The 20,456-nt window shown below is 38.1% G+C and overlaps 1 protein-coding gene across 4 annotated transcripts; it reads right to left on the bottom strand.

The window, feature by feature from the left end:
* Nucleotides 1-1,197: 1,197 nt before the first annotated feature.
* LOC110016951 (zinc finger protein 883-like) lies at nucleotides 1,198-19,365 on the bottom strand. Of its 4 annotated transcripts, XR_002292271.2 has the most exons (6): nucleotides 19,225-19,365; nucleotides 18,122-18,343; nucleotides 15,709-17,764; nucleotides 12,932-13,129; nucleotides 12,412-12,549; nucleotides 1,198-2,338 (listed from the first exon to the last, which is right to left on the bottom strand). XR_002292271.2 is itself a non-coding variant. In XM_020711339.2 (4 exons), the coding sequence occupies exons 1-4, from the start codon at nucleotides 15,746-15,748 to the stop codon at nucleotides 2,301-2,303; spliced, it is 414 nt and encodes a 137-aa protein (XP_020566998.1). In that variant the 5' UTR covers nucleotides 15,749-16,444; the 3' UTR covers nucleotides 1,198-2,300. The 4 variants fall into 4 exon arrangements, 2 of the variants coding, with proteins under 2 accessions (XP_020566998.1, XP_020566997.1); XM_020711339.2 differs by lacking the exons at nucleotides 18,122-18,343; nucleotides 19,225-19,365 and having other exon boundaries at nucleotides 15,709-16,444; XR_002875160.1 differs by lacking the exons at nucleotides 1,198-2,338; nucleotides 12,412-12,549 and having other exon boundaries at nucleotides 13,029-13,129; nucleotides 14,482-17,764.
* Nucleotides 19,366-20,456: the final 1,091 nt, after the last annotated feature.

Consider the following 20,456-nt stretch of genomic DNA (forward strand, 5'->3'; position numbering starts at 1 on the left):
CAGAAAAATGCTACAAGAATGTTAAAAACAGAAAAACCATGATTTTCATTGGAAATGTTCTTTATGTGTCCATGTCAAGTCTTGTCAAGACTTGTAAATTGAAAAAAATATTTCAAAGTTATTTGTATATATTTCAGTGCTATTATTTCATAGAAAAATGTTACGTCATTTTTCCTAAAGATTGTAATGCACCTGTTTACCAGGTTAATTGCAAAAAAGAGAAAGGTGTAACGTGAGTGAGTTGTCTCTGGTTAAACAAATAAAACTAACCAACTTCAGAGGATTGCAGGTAGTGGCAGTTGTAATTTTGCTTAGCTGGTTTGCACCTTTTATTTTCAACCTTTCTTTTGCAGATCTTCTGCTTGTATTTTGTGCTGTTTTTGACCTAATTTTAACTCTGCTTAAACTGTCAGACCTGAGTTCAGAATAATTCATTCTCTGCTCGGTGACAGGGCCAGGGCTGTGGCTGCAGAAAAAAAAGCCCAGATCATCGCTCTTCCATTGCTGTGCCTGACCCCTAGCTTTGAGGCATTTATTTTTAAAAAAGTGGGGTTGTGTGTTACATTCAAACATCTCCACTTTAGTTTTGTCTGTTCTCATTCCCATTGCATATGAGGTCTGATTGTTTGATTTTTTGTTTCAATAAAAAAGCTTTTGTTCCAGCAACCATTCCAAACAAATCCATATTTATTCTGTTTTCATGTGCTGAACCTGGGTTTTGCTGGGATTTTATGAGAAAATCACCTGTGGAAAACCTATGAGAAATATGTTAATTAGAGCTGCTGTCACTCATTGGCATTAGGAATTAAAAGTTTGTTAATCCTTTCAGCATAAGGTCAAGTAAACCCATGCTGGTCCAAAATTTTGCCAAACAGAATTTCTTTTTTATTTTCATGTGGAATCTTTCTCAGAAACAGCGTCAGTCATGCTGGACTCCGGTGGTCCTCGCTTCACGTTTTTCTGTTTCCATTTGTTGTCCTCATTTTCAGTCCTCGTGGTTGAACATATTAACAGGATATCAAAGTGGTTATTTGCTAATCTTCCTCTGTTGTCAGTGATTCTGTGTGAACTGGAAAAAAAACAACATCCAAGAATAAAGGTTTAATGGTTCAGTAGTGAAGATGTTTAGAAAAGATGTCTAAAGAAAACAGCCATGAGACAAAAGCCACTGAGGAGTAAGAGAGTAGTCATCTTTTTATTTGTTACTTCGTTACAGAGCTGCAGGTCTATTGGGCAGAGCTTAAACATACAGAAAACATGAAGAAGTTGCATCTTCCTAAACTTGACAGGTTAATGTGAGGAGGTAGATTCCCGGAACATGTTCTCGTCTTCTGTTTTTTGACAGCATAGATTTATAGCTCTGTGGGCGTTGAGCCTGCTTATTGAAACACAATCCACTTCGCTCCAGGCAGTACTGAATAGGAGAACTGGTTTGGGGGTTTGGAACAGATCTGCACAGGCGGCTCCAGAAAATCCAATAAAGTGGACGGGTCTCTTTCAATATATCTTTTTGCAAAGAAAGACTTAGTACTGGGTGCAATGACATGGAGCTCGGTAAATTATTTTTTTTTTATTAACAAATATTTTTATATATGCCAGATTGCAAAGAAAATGATGGACAATGCTTCAACTTAATGAGCAGAAATAGAAATACAATTATTGATTTCTTTGTGACACAGATGTACTTAATTGTGGATGTCTTGCTTTGTGGGGGAAAAGCCATGGATCAACAACCCCAGAGACTAGAGACCCCGATGAGGTTTAACAGTCAGACATGCCAAAGTATTGTTCCTGGTGGAGAGGGGGATGTAGGAGGGCCAGAAAAACTTATAACCATACCGGAATACAAAGGCTAAAAAATGATGATTTTTATTTGATTTGATTTGAAATGGTTTATTTCAAGCAATCAAATAAGAATAATGCACAACAACAATACAATAATTAGTTTTACTTTCATACAATAACTAAACAAAATTAGTATATTTAGACATATTAATAAATATTGCTTGAAAGGGAGTGGAAGGAAGCGGTTCCTAGCTTTTATCAGACAGAGCTAAGAGTCCTGAAGTATCAATAAAGCACACGACAAAAATGAATTACTTAGATTATGTGAAAAATAACTTTTAGAAATCAACATGGCAAATGCAGATCATTTATCCATGATGAGAAGGAAAAGCATGCAATACAGCTATTGGTTCAGGATGAAGGTGTAACACAGTGATGTGAGAAGAAACGCCAGCCCAGACTTCCTGAAAGAGAAGCAGATCGTCCTCCTTGGAATCGAGCCAAAGCTTCACTTCTTATCTCCGCTGGCAGAAGACTCGTTGAACAACCATCTCTGAAAGACAAGATAATTATCTAGTCCCACACTTCTTTAGAATCACAGCCAAGAAAAATGATCAGCAACTAAATCTGAGAAGTTCCAGTGTTGATTGATGGAGCATTAATAAATATTCCTCCAGCTATGATATGAAAAATCCAGGAGCAAAATACTGAAGAAGAAAATTAACCCTAGTGCTATCTTAGATGACCCCATGGACACCAGTGAAGATCACAAATCATTGAAGAAAAAAGGTTCAGCGCACTGTCTAGTGGGTCTAGATGACCCAACTCCCAATGTCAAAGTGCCTAGGATAGCACAAGGGTTACAGTGCTGCGTGGGATTTTTCTGAATGAAACAACTTTATTACTTAACTTGAAGCAGTAATGAAATAAAGAAAATTACATGTTTAGTACTTAGTACACACAGCTGTTTTTTCATTTCTGTGTTTAGTCATAGTACAACAAAAAAGTCCTAACAGATGGATAAAAAGCAAGAAAATAGTTCAGAATTAAACTCCAAATTTAACTTGAAAGCTTCACATCCTGTTAGGGTTTACATAATTATCATTTGCTTACACGTTATTATCACCATAATATGATTGTCTCTGTTCTATCAGTAAGAAAACACTGACGCAAGAAGTGCTGATTATACAAGACATGACATTGCTGTTCTGCCTGACTGAATGACCCACGTTCATGTCTGCAACTTTCAGCTTTCAAGAAAAAGAGGCTCCATGCACTGGGAAGACGGTTTCTCCTTCTGCAGAAGCCGAACAAAATATAGGCTCCGGTGTGGTTCTTCTCTTTGTTAAGGAAAAATCATAACCCTAGCAGTTCCTGTGTCCAAATAATGTATATTTTCAAAACAGTATTTTCAATCATACAGATGTGCATGTTGTCTTTAGTAAAAACTTCTGTAGAATTCAGTTCACAATAAATGTGAACAAAAAGCTGTTTTTGTCAAACAAAAAGAAAAAGAAAAAACTGAGTTTGAAATTAATTGTGACAACTTTGACTTCATTAAATGATGGTAAAACTTCCAACATTATTTATATAACACTTTTGCAACTCGAGTCACTAAAAGTGCTTTGCACAAAAATATAATCAAATTCAAAAATAAAAGGACAAGACAAACAAATGTTTTGTCTCACAGTGAGAACTGTGAGGAAGCGGTATTTAACTCCCGAAGTGGCTGCAAGTTTTATTGATATTTTTAAGCAAACTCCTGCTCAGATTTTACCTGCACCCTGTGATTTTATTGTTGATCATTTTAATAACAGACTTCAGTCTTCCATAGATGCAGTGGCTCCATTCAAAACAAAAACATTAAGAGCCACTCTTAAAATCCCATGGAAGACTGATGACACTAAACGTCTGAAGCAGAACTGCAGGAGAGCAGAGAGGAGATACAGGAAGACGGGCCAGAACCTCTTATTTTTCAAAAATCATTTCAGAAAATAAAAACAACCCCAAAATTCTTTTTAAAACCATTGATATTTTAATAAATAAAGACTTCAACAAGTCCTCCATGCCTTCATCTAATGCTGCATGTGAGGACTTCACAGACCACTTCATGGGTAAAATCAATGCTATAAGAAAAATTTCATCCATGCAATACACTGATCTTAACAGACCTCCAACATTGTTGTTACCAGAAGAAACACTGGGGAGTTTTGTCCTGGTTGATGCGGAGATGCTTGGTCGAGTTGTATCCCAAGTAAACATTACAACCTGCCTTTTAGATCCCATTCCCACTTCACTTTTTAAAACATTTTATGGATTCTTTGAGTCAGAGCTTTTAAATATAGTAAACTGCTCTCTTCAGACGGGGGTCTTCCCCTCGGCCTGTAAGACGGCGGTGGTGAGGCCCCTTCTGAAGAAGAGTCAATTAGATACAAAAAATCTGGATAACTACAGACCCATATCCAACTTACTATTTTTAAGTTAAATTATAGAAAAAAGTGTCGCTACTCAACTGCATGAGTTTTTAAATGGCCAAAGATTTTTAGAAAAATATCAGTCTGGTTTTAGGAAAAACCACAGCACAGAGACGGCTCTTTTAAAGATCGTTAATGATCTTAGATTAAACTACGACTCACAGAAGCTTTCTGTTCTGGTGCTAATGGATCTTAGTGCCGCTTTTGATACAGTAGATCAGCAGATTTTATTAGACAGACTTAGGAGTCTAGTGGGCCTCTCTGGAAATGTTCTTAAGTGGTTTTACTCTTACTTTACAGGGTGACACTTTTATGTAATTATAGATATATGCTCTTCAGGAATCCATGAAATAAGTTGTGGGGTTCCCCAAGGGTCGATTTTAGGGCCAATACTGTTTAATTTATATATGTTGCCTCTTGGGGAGGTCATCAGGAGACATGGCATTGACAGCTATGCTGATGATACACAGCTTTATATCGCTGTGTCTTCTGATGACCTTGAACCTGTTAACACTCTTTTAAACTGCATTTTAGATATAAAGTCATGGATGGCAGAAAATTTCTTACAGCTCAACCAGGACAAAACTGAAGTTTTAATCATTGGTCCTGAAGACAAGAGAGAGATGATTTTACTACATCTTCATAATTTTAAACCTTCTCAATGTTTGAGAAACCTGGGCGTACTTTTTGAGCTAAATTTTATCCCACACATTAAAAATGTCGACAGGATTTTATCATCTCAGAAACATTGCCAGAGTCCGCCCATTCCTCTCTCTTGCCAGCAAAGAGGTGCTGATGCATGCTTTTATTTTCAGTCGTTTAGATTATTGTAATGCCCTGCTCTCTGGTTTATCAAAAAAGTCTATTTCAAATCTACAACTATTGCAGAACTCTGCGGCACGAGTTCTGACGAGGACCAGAGGGCGGGAACACATTACACCGATTTTGAAATTTCTGCATTGGCTCCCTGTGTGTTTCAGGATTGATTTTAAAATTCTTTTAATGGTTTATAAATGTTATTATGGGCTTGGGCCTTCTTATTTAAATATATTATTTTAAAATATGAAGACTTGCGGACCCCGAGGTCCTCCAGTGCTGGCATCTTAGTTGTTCCGAAGGTGAGGACCAAAATGTATGGTGAGGCTTCGTTCTGCCATTACAGTCCTCGCCTGTGGAACAGCCATCCGGAGAACCTCAGGGCCGCAGAGACTGTAGAGGTTTTTAAGAAGAGGCTCAAGACCCACCTTTTTAATTTAGCTTTTAGTTAATTTTAACTGCTAATTTATTGTATTCGTTTTAGTATAGGCTATCTTATGTATTTATTTTCATTTTATGCATCTTATTCTCAATTTTTCGTTTTTATATACATCTTATGTCTTTAATTTTAGTGCATGGGAAGCACTATTTTATAAATTAAGTTTGATTTGATTAAAACCCATGATCTAAACAAAGAGTCAGACCTGGGAGATCCCATTGCAGTGACCCCGTTCACCGTTCACAGTGATTATACTCACTGACAACTTTATTAAAGACAACTGTTCAATTGCTTGTTAACTCAAATTTCTAAATCACCCAATCACATGGTAGCAACTCAGTGCATTGAAGGTAGGCATCTTGACATGGTCAAGACCATCTGCTTTAATTCAAACTGAGCATCAAGATGAGGAAGAGAAGTGATTGAAGTTGTGATTGAATATGGCATGGTTCTTGGTTCCAGACAGGCTGGTCTGAGTATTTCAGAAACTGCTGATCTACTGGGATTTTCACCCAAACCCATCTCTAGGGTTTACAGAGAACATGGCATCATCAAGTGTAGCCAACAAATCTGCAGCAACTGTGTGATGCTATCATGTCAATATGGACCGACCTCTCTGAGGAATGTTTTCAGTACGTTGTTGAAGCAGTTCGGTACTAGCAAGCTGTACCTAAAAAAGTGGCCAGTGAGTGTAGCTAGGTTAATTGTGGAGGAGAAGGATCTCTAGAGGAGAAATTCGAGACTACTAAATTGTGGGATGTGAGCTTTATGAATTCTGTGACAAAGGGGCTGCATGATTTTTTTATTCAGCTCTATGACTAGTTTTCAAAAAGCTTCTGGGTCCTGTGAATCACAAAATGAAAGACTAAAAAATATAGTGTGTGATAACCAATAAGAACCCAAACCCATTTTTCCCTACAGGAAAATTATGTGGAACCAAATCATCAGACCAATTGGACCATGGGACACATTCCTAATGTTGTTCTGTTACACTGATGTCACCATGAGTTCATGGATAAAACAGGTAAAGAAAAGAAGGATTTTTTAACTTGTTCAGTCCAACAGTCCAACATAAATCTATAATCACCCAAATAATTAAGGAGGTTTGTGTCTTTTTACAGTCTGTTAAATGGCATCAGTAATATTTTTCTAAATGAAGATGTGAATTAAGTCCACATCCTCATCAAAGAGCCAAATTCCGACGTTTCTCACATCCCTGCTGAATAACGGATTCCTGCAGGCCACGTTACTCTGGAGAGCCTTTTTCTCATCCTGAAGCTTCATCAAAAACATTGCAAATGTAAAATTATCTTAGAAAATCAAAATCAGTTTCGGCCCCGGCTCCTGCTTAATTTCTCAACAAAAAATGTTTTCTACCAATGTGAGTTTTTAACCCAAATCCCACCTCCTATTCCTTTGTGAGTTTTCGTTTGGTGAGTTGAATATTTTAACTTTGTGTGAGGAAAACGAACTTTCGCCTGAGTGAGTTCTAACGTGAGTGTTAGGAGTGATTAGAAACAGAATAGTTAGAAACTCCCTTTAACATTTTATTACACTAACTTTTACTTTTTATCACATTAATGGCTTAAACTCGATTCACTATGTATTATCATCTCAAAATTATATGACACTCCAGACAGAGCACAACCAAGACTATTGTCTCGCAAACATTCCTTTAACATCCTCCCTTTTCATCTTTGTGTGTTCTGGTGTATGTGTTCTGGCAAATGTCTGTGATAACCTCAGAGAGATCTGAAACTTTAGGTGCTCTGACCTTCAAACATCTAGCCTGCAACAGTCTGTGGGTGGGTTTTTCACACCATGATCCATCAAATGAGGTTCTGAATATGCAAATACAAGGTATATATGCCAAGCCTTTTTCTGAGCTCCTTTGTTCGGACTTTGAATGCACCATGTTCATCTGTCTGTAACCCTGTGTACAAATCTGTGGTCTTTGTGCGGAGTAAACCTACAAAAGCTAAGTTTTGTCTCTGAGTCATTATTCATTATTTCTGTGTGCAATAAACTGACGGGGTAACGAACTAATATAATACAGTCCTTTCTAGACAATCCAGTTTCTTCACAGTGAGTGTCTAAAAGGCAGTTTTGGGTGAAAGACTTTTTCTACAAACTGGACGGAAAACGGCTTTTCCTCGTGTGAGTCCTCATGTGAATTCAAAGAAACTTTCATCACAAATCTCAGAGAAATGGCCTTTCACCTATGTGGCTTCTCATATGAACAGTTAAAGAGCCAAACCTGGTGTAAGTCTTTCCACAAACACAATATGAGAAGGACTTGGTATCTGTGACAGTCCTCATGTGAAGATTTAGACTTCCTCTCTGAGAAAAGCTTTTTCTGCACGTGAACCTTTAACGAACTACTACCCCTGAAACCTTACATGTCTGGTAAACACAACTTTGTCTGACAAGGACGAGTTCCCAGCACTGCTAACTGCCTCTTTATTTCTATCAAAACTCTCATCAAGATCTATTTCTGTGTTTCCTGCAGAACTTGAAAAATCCCAATCCCATCCTTCCAGATCCGGCTTTCAGCCGCAATAGAAATACATCTGGGTTCCGTTTTAATGTTAGGGTCTTGAGCATAATAAGGAGTCACAGTTCAAGGGTCGTTTAACACTTCAACTGTGTCAAGAGTTCTTCTTCTTTTATCTATCTAGATTGTTTTTCCTTGAGATCCAGACTGCTGCAGCTTTCCTGGTATTGGAGTTGCTCCTGACAGATTTGATGCTGTGGCAGTAAATAGAAGCCATTGACATGGAACATTACAAAGAAAAATGACAGTTCAGCCATTAAACCCTGAAATGAATCTCAGCTGTCATACGTAAGGTTAGACATCATTCTGTCATCCTCCTCCCTCCAGACACGTTACTGTTGAACATCTTGAAGTTCTATTTACACAAAAAGGAGCTATAGTTTGGTCAAATTAAGAAAACTTTTTGTGAATTTAAAGATTTTATCAAATATGATGAGATGAAGGTCTTTGTGTATTTCTACAGTGAATTGTGATTAAGGTAACATTTTAAACAAGTTTTAAAAGCCACTGTGGGGATCTGGGCTGCTTTACTGCATTTGTCACAAAATTGCCTCAAAATGTAACTTGTAAACAAAGAATAAAAAATACATTTATATTTGCAGTACAAAGTTTGTCCCCCTGGTCTAAGAAATATTAATCCATCTGTGAAATAAAAAATCTTTAACATGCACTTAACCTAAAGAAAAATTACTCCTGATTGAAAAACTTGACCAAGAGTTCAATCAGTGCCTATGTAGTTCTTAAAATATTAGTGCTTGTTTAAAAAGATAAAATTGAAAGAAAAAAAAGAATTATTTAAGAATAATTGAATAGATAGGGCATATCGACTTCTGCCAATCAGCTCCGTCCAGAACTGTAAAACTGGTGTTCTGGAAGAATTGAAATTAAAGTTTAAGAAGGTAAACCATTGTCTGTGTTTTTAAGAGTAAATGATCTTTCAATCAAAAGACCGAGAGGTTTATCAGACAGCAGGGTTACACATTTTGCTGAAACTTCAATAGCGTGTTATAGTTTACATCAGGGGAGTCAAACTCATTTTGGTCTGGGGGCCACATTCAACCCGTCTCATCTCAAGTGGGCCAGACCAGTAATATAAAAGCAAAATAACATATGGTCAACTTGTTAAATGTAGCTTTATTGTTGTATCTTTTTCTCAGTTGGAAAAAATGCCTCAATAAACATAGCACCCTTATCACTTATTATTTCACATTCATTCACAGAGGCCAATGGATCTCAATTGAAGTGCATTTCACTTGTAAAAAATTGGTTTATTCAATTTTATACAGACTGAATCTTTCCCATCTGACACTAAAGCAATCCTGATAATAAACTCAAGAGGGGCTGCGGGGGGAAAAACATCCTGGCTAGAATGTAAATGTGCAAATTAATGAAAAATTAAACTAAATTAAACTTGTAAAACATTTGTGAACATAAGAATTTGGAGTTAACCTCCTTTCTCTCCTGAAAATTCACCAAGCCATCAATATCAGGATTAAGATCCTGTGTAGAAACACATTTACTGCCATTCTAGTGTGCAAAACAGAACGAAATGTCTAAGAATCTTTCCTAGGTTGCAACACAAAATTGTTGGACACCCCTGATTAAAATACATTGCTATTATTTTGGAGGGGTAAACAGGAAGTGACTCTGCACTTCTAGTTCCTTTACTCATGATTGGTTTATGTTATTGATGGTTAACCATGGCTAACCAGAAGCTCTGGGAGTGAACGTTGGCACATGGCAATGGTTCCACTTTACATTAGAATTCCTGTGTTTGTGTTCCCTAAAAACTGCTGTCAAGAAGAATTGAACAGATTTATGCAATCTCAGTTTGGGTCATATTTTAGGACACAAAGTGGCATTAAAACAATCAGTACAGCAGAATAAAAAATTATTTTGACATTTCTTTTTTTAATTTAAGCATCAAAACCCCAGTCCAGTCTTTTAATTTTAAAATGTAGGTAATTACACCCCGGCCAACAGGACAGAGCAGACAGCGCCTTCTGGGTTCTCTCTTCTTTGCTGTGTTCTTTAGTCGTTTCTCTTTTACTTGTGTTTGTTTTTGTGTATTTTATTGTGTGGGGCTTATTTAAATATTTTATTACATGAATAGGGATTGGTGTTTCCTGCATTCTTGTTTTTATTATGTACAGCACCTTGAGCTGTTTCTTTTACATGAAAAGTGCTATATAAATAAAATTAATTTGAATTTGAATATAGAAACAGTAATGCGGTAAATCAACATTTCTGTTAGTATAATAAACAAACATGAGAGTAATGTTAAATTTTAAAAGTCTATAAAGAATGTTTTGTGATGCATTTATTTAACAAAAAGCACGTTCTTATATAGCCTAAGGTCACACTTAAAGACAATATTTTAATAAATTTAAAGCACATGTTTATTCACTGGCTAGATCGCACATTTTCTGTGAAGACAAACAAGAAACTCCTAAATTTAAAAAGAGTTGAAAATATGATTTTGCATTTTTTAAATATATTTAATGACCTTAAAATCTTAATTGTGCAAATTCTTGACAAAATAGAAAAAAGGCTGAAGTTATTTACCTGTATTTATGTGCAACAAAAAGTGATGGAAATTCATGTTAATGCGCACTAATGCAGTACCTACACGTATTTTAAATGCGTCCAAGGCTGAATTTTGTTGTTGGTCGCATATATTCAAAGTTAAACTTGAAGTTTGATCAGTTATCACACTCCTAGGTGTGTGAAACGTGTTCTCCACATTCGATCCATCCCCTGGGGGAGCGGTGAGCAGCAGAAACACTCAGGAACCATTTGGAGGTTTAACCCTAACCACAACTTTAATCCTAACCTTAACCCATCCTCTGGGTATGTGGGGCAGAGAAAAAACTTCAGGGCTGAAAATCACGTGCAAAGAGACACTTTTAATAGAAAAACACTTCTAAAAGTTCTCTTAGTGAGTCATCAGGAGATGTCTCACTAACCTCACGAATAGAACTTTTCTTCACTTTTCTTCCCATGATGCTGCTGTTTATTTGTCATTTGAAGAAGGGAGAGAACATTTTCCTACACGCTTCCTACATATAAATCTGCAGCAGTGTGAGTCCTCGTGTGAGCAGTCAAAGAATCATTCCGACTGAAACTTTTTCCACACGACTTGCAGAAAAAAGGCCGCTCACCTGTGTGAGTTCTCACGTGATCCTTCAAGGAGCTGTTTCGTTTAAAACCCTTTCCGCACCTTTCACAGGCGAAAGGCCTCTCGCCCGTGTGGGTCCTCGTGTGGGCCTTTAGGATACTACTTTGAGTGAAACTTTTTTCACACACTTGACAAGTAAAAGGCCTTTCACCTGTGTGAGTTCTCATGTGATAGGTTAGGCTATTGGCCTGGCTGAAAGTCTTCTGACATATCCTACAGGTAAAGGGTCTCTCTCCTGTGTGAGTTCTCATGTGCTCGGTCAAACTTTTTGCCTGGCTGAAAGCCTTCTTGCAGATTTCACAGGCAAAGGGCTTCTCACCTGTGTGAGTCCTCACATGGAGAGTCAATGTAGAGGATGTGGTGAAGCTTTTTCCACACACGCTGCACGAGAAGGGCTTCTCACCCGTGTGAGTTCTAACATGAAGGGTTAAGCTGCAGGATTTGGTGAAGCTTTTTCCGCAAGTCCCACAGGAGTATCTCTTTTCCCCCGTGTGTATTCTCATGTGATCCGTTAAATAGTTACACCGACTGAAGCTTTTGCCACAGGTTTTACACGTGTAAGGCCGCTCGCCTGTATGTATTCTCATGTGAACAGTCAAATCGCTTCTCTGAACATAACCTTTGCCACACATGTCACACGAATGGGGCTTTTCACCCGTGTGTGTGCTCATGTGGTGGGTCAAACTGTGAGCGTGACTGAACGCTGTCTGGCATACGTGGCAAGAAAATGGCTTCTCACCTGTGTGAGTTCTGGTATGGATAGTCAAGTCACTGCTTTGAATGAAACCCTTTCCACATACTTCACAAGCATAAGGCTTTTCACCTGTGTGCTTCCTCATGTGGACGGTCAGATCACTTTTTTGAAAATAACTTCTTCCACATAATCTACAGGAGTAGGACTTCTCTCCTGTGTGTATTCTCATGTGGGCCTTCAAATAAGCACGTCGGGTAAAAACTTTTCCACATGTTTCACAGGAATGTGAAGTCTCGTGTGAAGGAGAGTCCAGCTGAACAGTCACAGAACCACTGCACTGGATCTGAGGGTTTCCTTTCAGAACTGGGTTCTCATTTGGTTCTGGGTTGGAGCCCATTTTTTCCTGATCATCCTCAGTGACCATGAAAGCATCATTTTCCTGCTTCAGTTCCAGCTCCTCTCCTTCCTCACCGATGCAGATCTCCTCCCACTCCTCTTTGATCAGTGGAAGCTCTGGTTTCTCTTCATCCGGACTGGAGCTCCTCTCCTGCTTCCAGAGAAGCTGCTCATCATCAGTCTCCTCCTTACAGATGTTTTTCTCTGAGAGTTCTGCAGGAACAAAGATTCAGGAGAAAAATTGTAAAATAATCTGTAACATTAGATAAAAGGACTCTGTTCCCACAAACAACCAGCAGTCCTGTGAAAAAAGAAGAACCAGACTTTTGTTTCACAAAACTTCCCTTCTCTACAAGAACTGAAAAAATTGCACTTGATTTTTTACTACACTATTCCTTTTGCAATTTTTTTTAATTTTTATTTTCATTTTGATGAGAAATGAATGTTTTTTTAAAGAAAAGTGACAGTTCTAGCCTTGTTCTCAATAAGTAATTTAAAATTACAACAAATATTTTTCCAAACAAACTTTAGAAATTAAATTAATTTATGGCAGTTTTCAGTTTCTTGTTGATATTCAGCAGAGGATGAAGCTCACCTTCAAACTGGATTACAAATATTTCATCACATTCAGATTTGATCTCCTGCTTCAGTAACAGCTGCTCTTCCTCCCGGCTGCTGCAAAGTTCCTCCTCCTCCTCCTCCTCTTCCTCTTTGATTTGTGAAAGCTCTGGCTGCTCCTGACAGAAGCAGTTGCTTTTTTCATCCTCCTTACAGACATGCAGCTGTGGAACATCTGTGAGAAGAAACATTCAGCCAGATAAAATAAATGCTGTTCAGCTTTTGGCAGAAATAAATAATTATTTGAATAAGCTGCCAACCCCCTACCCCCTACCATAACTGTCAATCTGCTGTTGCCCAGGGCGGAATTTTCCAGGGGGCGGCACGGACGAAAATCCTTCAATATTTCTTTTTTGTAATATGAATAGCGGAGCACGTCCATTCTCTTTATCTGAAGGTTTCATTATAAGTGTTAAATGGCGCCCTCTGCTGCACGACACTGAAACTAGCGTCCTCACCTCTGTAGTCTTTGGAACAGAAGTCCAAAAATTCGAGAGGAGGGCGCAACTCACCGGTGACAGGGTGAATCACACACACAGGTAATTGGGAGTCTTTTTCACTCTAACAATCATCTTTAGTTGAAACTACTTTCACAATAAATTATTGACTGCATTCACCATGAATGTATTTTTAAAACCCAATTCAATCTCTCAAACATACTATAATAAGTATTGGTTTAACGCGAAGCTGATGCGATACTAAGCAGTCGTTGGTTTCAGAAGATGCTAACTTATTTATTTCCGTGAGTGCAATAAAATGAAAAGGACAAAACCATCCGGTGCCCAATTTAGAAAAAAAAGACCAAGAGAAACGTGAAAAGGACAAAGATATGATATTGAACACTGTTAATGTCATTATGTAAACCTATGACAGCTTTAAACATGCACAATAATATTTGAAGAGTTAGGCTAAGGCTATTTTTAGCCTCTACTTGCACATCATTTCAATTATTAGTGTAGTCGATATGGTTTATATTTTCACAGTCAGTCACAGTGTGCACATATTCATTCATTCATCTTCTAATCCGTTTTATCCCTTTCAGGGTCAAAGGGCTGCTGGAGCCTATCCCGACCACTTGCGGGCTAAGACTGGGTACATCCTGGACAGGTGGCCAGTCGGTCGCAGGGCCACAATCACACACCCATGCACACTCACACTCACACCTATGGACAATTTAGATTAACCAATAAATCTATGAAGCATGTTTTTGGACGGTGGGAGGAAGCCGGAGTTACCCACACATGCACAGAGAGAACATGCACACTCCACACAGAAAGGTCCCCCGGTGATGTTCTGTTTCAGGTCCCCCAGACGGGGGCCTTCTTCCTGTGAGGCAAGAGCGCTAACCAATGCCCCACCTAGCAGCCATACAGTATGTACATAATTTCATAAAATGTATAACAATCCATGCTGCCTCTACAAATTCCACAAACACTTATTTATTCACAATATATGTGGCTTTTTTAGGATTTCAAACATAAAAACATCTCCATTCAGTACAGCAGCTTCAGTGGATGAAGAACTGACCCAGCTAACAGGCCCTTATCCATGGCTGACAGGAATCCAACACATCTGGTTTCCAGAGGAGGAATTGAGGAGCCATCCACATGTGTTTTTCCCAGGAATGACAATGATGGAGGAAGCTGTCATGACCAGTACTTCAAATAAACTTTATTTAGTAGAGAAGAAATGCAAAGAACATGGTTGATGTACTACGGGGAGGGGGAGGAAAAAATAACGGGCTCTTGTGGGTTTTTTTGCTGCAAACCTTTATCCAAAAAGAAAATTAATTTAACCAACCCTAGATTTAATGACTGGAAACATGCTAGTTCTTAGATCACCTCACATAACAATAGCCCAAATAAAATCCACTGCAAGAAAACTTGGAAAGAATTAGCTGTAAGGAATAAAAAAGCTTAAGCTTATCGAAATGTTTCTAAGATCATCCAAGGCTCAAGATCGGCTATCTGGTTTGGCAGTCATAAGCATAAACTCCACTGTAGCTGAGAGACAAACATATGAGGATTTGATTGATGACTTTTCGCATATTAAGGCACATTTTTAGTGTCTACCAAGAGAAGCCGACCTAGTTTATAGTGTAAGCTATGAGATTTTTCAATTCAATTCAATTTAGTTTTATTTATGTTGCCCAATAATACAACAATAGTCATCTCAACGGGCTTCAAGCTTTAAATTGCACTTAGTTGTGTCTAGGATTTTTTTAATCTTATAATGGAGGTCATTTTAAACTTCAAGCAAACATTTGTGATGTTCTCCTTGTAAGAATTATTACTTTATGTGTTTTTATAGCAGTCCTATACGCTGTAAGAATTTCCAAGCCTCTATTTGCATTTTTTTATATTTTTTATTTGTTAAATATTCAAAGAATAGAGAAAACCATTAAAAGCAATTGTACATTTCTGGGTCATAATGGGGGGGGGCAGCAGAGGGCCACTACTGGTGTGGCTCGCCCAGGGCGTCATGTGCCAGAACCGCCACTGCTATCGACAAAACTAGTGGTTTTATTAACAAACAAGCATTCAGCTTTTTGTTTACAGGTTCTTAAGACCCACTGAACAGAACACCCCAGCTGCATTCTGAAACTGCAGAGGCAGAAATGGACTGACCACTCTTGGCATTTTCTTTCAAAGGCAGAGTAAACACCTTTTCCCTCCTGGTTTAGCCTTAAATCGTGAACCAGTTAGTCAAACTGCGCACTTTGTTCTCATTTATCGGACATTTAGAGTTACATACCGACTCTGCAATTTGGTCCTCCATTCGTGAAAACATCCATCAATCTAAACTGTTGTTTAAATGTTAATTATGACAAAAACTGTGGGAATGTTTCGAGAGTAGAAGCTAAAACCGGAAACTACAAGCACTGTATCCAGACGAGCTAACATTACACTGCCCTCTAGCGGCACGGAGTGTAAAAACAAAAACAAACCCTAACAACTCCTCCCTCGCTCTCTCTGGAAGATTTTTTTAAGTCAAAGTAATGATCTGCAATTCACATTTCAATTTGCATATTGATCATGCAATTTAAAAATGTATTTTTCAATTTACTATACAATGTTAAAAAACGAAATTTCAATACTTGGTTTGCTATTGTGTTTTATGGAAGTAATTAGGATTTCTTTTTTAAACTTTTAAAAAAAATGTAAATGTTTCTACAGGGCGCATAAATACTGATCAAACTAAAGGCAACACTTATTTAACACAACCTTGACCTACATGGATGAATTATCCTTAATAAATAATTTACTAAACCACAGGCAATCGTGTTTCATTAACAAAGAAATTACACATTTTTCAAAATTAAAATGTAAATACATTTAAGAAAAAATTTCACCATAGCTGTGTTTAAGTACATAATTTTAGATACATGTATGCAACTATTAATTACACATAAAAGAGAAAAAATACTATTCTTTTTTCAAAACATGGTGCAGTGCCAACAGCAATTCCTGGAAAAAGCTGTAGATTGAACAATAAATATTCTCATTTCTGTCATTTCTTTTGCAGACAATAAAGAGGATGTAAAAAAAACATTTTTTACAAATGTTTCACAAGAACTACGCTTTCACCTGTGTGGGTGCTTATCCGGTAGGCCAAACCATTAACATTACAGAAGGTTTTGGGTATATTTCACGGGAAGCAGGCTTCACACCTGTGTGATTTCTCATGTGAGCTTTTAAGCCAGTACTTTGATTGAAATTTTTTTCACATACTTTACAAGTATAAGGTCTTTCACTTGTGTGAGTTTTCATGTGGACTGATAAATGACTACTTTGAGTGTAGCTTTTTTCACATATTTCACAGGTATAAGGCCTCTCTCCTGTGTGAGCTCTCATGTGGACTTTCAAGTTAATACTTTTAGTGAAACTTTTTCCACATATTTCACAGGTAAAAGGTCTCTCACCTGTGTGGGTTCTCATGTGGACCTGTAATTGACCACTTTGAGTAAAACTTTTTGCACAAACTTTACAAGTAAAAGGCCTTTCACCTGTGTGGGTTCTCATGTGACAGGTCAAACTATTTGCATGGATGAAAGTTTTCTTACAAATATCACAAGAAGGCTTCTCGTCTGTGTGAGTTCTCATGTGAGCTTTCAAGGCACTTAGTTGAATAAAACGTTTTTCACATACTTCACAACTAAAAGGCTTCTCACCTGTGTGACTTCTCATGTGCTCAGTCAAAGTAGTTGCATGGGAGAAAGCTTTCCTACAAATTTCACAGATGAAAGGCTTCTCACATGTTTGAGATTTTACATGGAGAGTTAATTTGGAGGATGTTGTGAAGCCCTTTCCACATGTCACACAGGAATGTTGGTTTTCGTGTATTCGCATGTGATTAGTCAAGTATATATATCGACTAAAGCTTTTTCCACATGTTTTACAAGTATGTGGTCTTTCACCTGTGTGAGTTCTCATGTGAGTCTTCAAATAAGCACGTCGGGTAAAAACTTTTCCACATGTATCACAGGAATGTGAAGTCTCATGTGAAGGAGAGTCCAGCTGGACAGTCACAGAACCACTGCACTGGATCTGAGGGTTTGCTTCCAGATCTGGGTTCTCTCTTGGTTCTGGGTTGGAGTCCATGTTTTCCTGATCATCCACAGTGACCATGAAATCATCAGTTTCCTGCTTTAGTTCCAGCTGTTCTCCTTCCTCATTGATGAAGTGCTCCTCCTCCTCTTTGATCAGTGGAAGCTCTGGTTTCTCCTCATCCAGACTGGAGCTCCTCTCCTGCTTCCAGAGAAGCTGCTCATCATCAGTCTCCTCCTTACAGATGTTTTTCTCTGAGAGGTCTGCAGGAACAAAGATTCAGGAGAAAACTATGAAAACATCTGAAACATTAAATGTTGGGACTCTGTTCGCTAACATACATTAACATGATTCAGTGTAATTCTATAATCACAGCATTCATTCATTTTTTCCACAGTTTTGTTTCACAACAGCTGCTCTAACATAATTAACACAAACAGTCACATAGAAAAGAAACAGCCACTCTGTTAGGAAGAACCAGACTGTTGTTCCACAGGAAGTTTCTTTTTCTACATGAATGCGAACATTTTCTCAACAGCCACATTTGCTCGTTGGGAAAATGTTGCGAGAAATTCTTTTTGTTTGTTTTCTGTTGATATTCAGCAGAGGATGAAGCTCACCTTCATACTGGATTACAAATATTTCATCACAGTCAGACTTGATCTCCTGCTTCAGGAACAGCTGCTCTTCCTCCTGGCTGCTGCAGAGTTCCTCCTCCTTCTCCTCTTCCTCTTTAATACTTTGAGGCTCTGGCTGCTCCTGATCTAAGTAGGTACTTCTCTCTTCCTCCTCCTCTTTATCTTCTTCCACTTCATTCATACAGACAAGCAGCTGTGGAGCATCTGTGAAATAAACCAATAATAAATACAAATGAAATACAGTAAATCATTATTTTAAAAAGATGCAACTGATTAAAAAAAAAAGCCATCTTATTCATTTTCAGAACCTGCTGAATCCCTTTCGAGTCACTGGAGCCAGCCCAGCTACTGTTGGGCAAAGGTGGGTACACCCAGAACAGGGCAACTAACTCAAATGCACACTTAGGGGGATAGTTTAGAGATACCAATGAACCTATGAAGCATGTTTTTGGACTGCAGGAGGAAGTTCCCAGAATAAAGCCCTGCACTCACCGGGAGAGCAGGTAAACTCCATTAATGTCCCAGCCAGGATTCCAACCATTTCCAACATTTTCACTATGAGGTGAGAATAATTTCTAAATTTAATCATTCAGGAAAGAAAAAGTATAAATATTGTCAATTACTAACTCACACAATAAATGTTTTGATAAAAATAAATTATTAGTTGGGAATTTTTGAGTGTTTTTGATTGATAAGGCATTGTGAATATTAAATAGGGAAAATATTCAGCAATAATAAATAAAAGTAACATTTACTTTTTTATTTTTCCGTTTTCCTTAATTTACATTATATTTAACAATCCCCCTGTCACTCAGGAAAACCGATTTATTCCCAGCCTTTACCAAACAATCATCCAGCTTCTAGCTTTTTTTTACAGAATGAACCACTGAAGAACAGTTGAACAGTCCAGCTGGATTCTGCTACGACCTTGTTTCTGAACTGCAGAGGCAGAAATGGACTGATCACTACTGGAAGTTTCGACAAGTCCAGCAGTAAATTCCGCTTTTCCCCACCAGACAGTAGAGCCTTAGTCAGTTTGTGAAGTCAAACATCGCACTTTTGTTCTCACACTTATAGTTACATACCAACTCTGCAATTTGGTCCTCCATTCGTGAAGACTTCCATCAATCCAAACTCTGCTTTAAATGTTGATAATTACAAAAACAGTGGAAATGTTTCGAAAGCGGAAGCACAAATCTATAACCACACGGCTAAAACCGGAAACCTACAAGCACTGTATCCAGACAAGCGAACATTACACTGCCCTCTACCGGCATGGAGTGTAAAAAATCAAAACCTGACATCTCTCTCCATCTCTCTCTCTCTCTCTCCATCTCTCTCTCTCTCTCTCTCTCTCTCTCTCTCTGTGTACATAAATATGAAAACAAAAAAAATGGCTGAGGGGAGGAAAAAGACAACTTAAAATAACAATAATTTTGCAATACTTAGTTAAATCTTTGCTTTTCCTTGTTTATGTTAGAAATACCCTGGGTTACCAAAAGTGTTTGCTCACCTATCCAAATGATCAGATTTAGGTGTCCTAATCACTTGGTCTGGCCACAGGTGTATGAAAGTAAGCACTCAGGCATGCACACTGTTTTTGCAAACATTTGTGAAAGAATGGGCCGCTCTCAGGTGCTCAGTGAATTCCAGCGTGGAACTATTACAGAATGTCACCTATGCAACAAATTCAGTCATGAAATTTCCTCACTCCTAAATATTCCACAGTCAACTGTCAGCTCTGTCATAACAAAACAGAAGAGTTTGGCAACTACAGCAACCAAGTAATAATAATAATAATAATAATACATTTTATTTAAAAGCGCCTTTCAAAACACCCAAGGTCACTGTACAAAGTTAGAGGTAAAACACAATAAAATCACATGTTAAAAACAATAAATAAATTGGATTCATTAGTAAAATCAGCTGACAGAGAATGAGAAATTGTGTTCCGGAAATGCAAGCTTAAACAGATAGGTTTTAGGTGGAGTCCCATAGGTGGATTTAAAGATCAGAAAGGAGTCAGTGTTACGGAGGTCTGGGGGGAGAGAGTTCCAGAGTTGGGGAGCAGAGCGACTGAAGGCACGGCTCCCCATGGTGACCATACGGGCCGGAGGGACAGAAACTGAAGGGAGGACCGAGGGGACCGAGAACAGAACCTTGAGGAACACCAGATGAAATGAGTGAGGGTTGGGATTTAAAAGAATTCATTTGAATAAACTGAGTGCGGCTCGAAAAATAAGAATGAAACCAGGGGAGGGGGGTGGACTCGATACCGAGGGCTGAAAGTCTGTGGAGGAGGATGGAGTGAGATATG

The sequence above is a fragment of the Oryzias latipes genome, chromosome 17, assembly GCF_002234675.1.
Source record: "Oryzias latipes chromosome 17, ASM223467v1".
NCBI lineage: Eukaryota > Metazoa > Chordata > Actinopteri > Beloniformes > Adrianichthyidae > Oryzias > Oryzias latipes.

What these genes read in the sequence shown, in the direction of transcription:
- LOC110016951 (XM_020711338.1), bottom strand. Translation starts at nt 15,748, where the DNA reads ATGGATGTTTTCACGAATGGAGGACCAAATTGCAGAGTCG. An exon ending in AGGACCAAATTGCAGAGTCG is followed by an intron (nt 13,130 to 15,708) that starts GTATGTAACTCT and finishes TTCTTCTCACAG; the next exon opens with ATGTTCCACAGCTGCATGTC. An exon ending in ATTTGTAATCCAGTTTGAAG is followed by an intron (nt 12,550 to 12,931) that starts GTGAGCTTCATC and finishes TTGTTCCTGCAG; the next exon opens with AACTCTCAGAGAAAAACATC.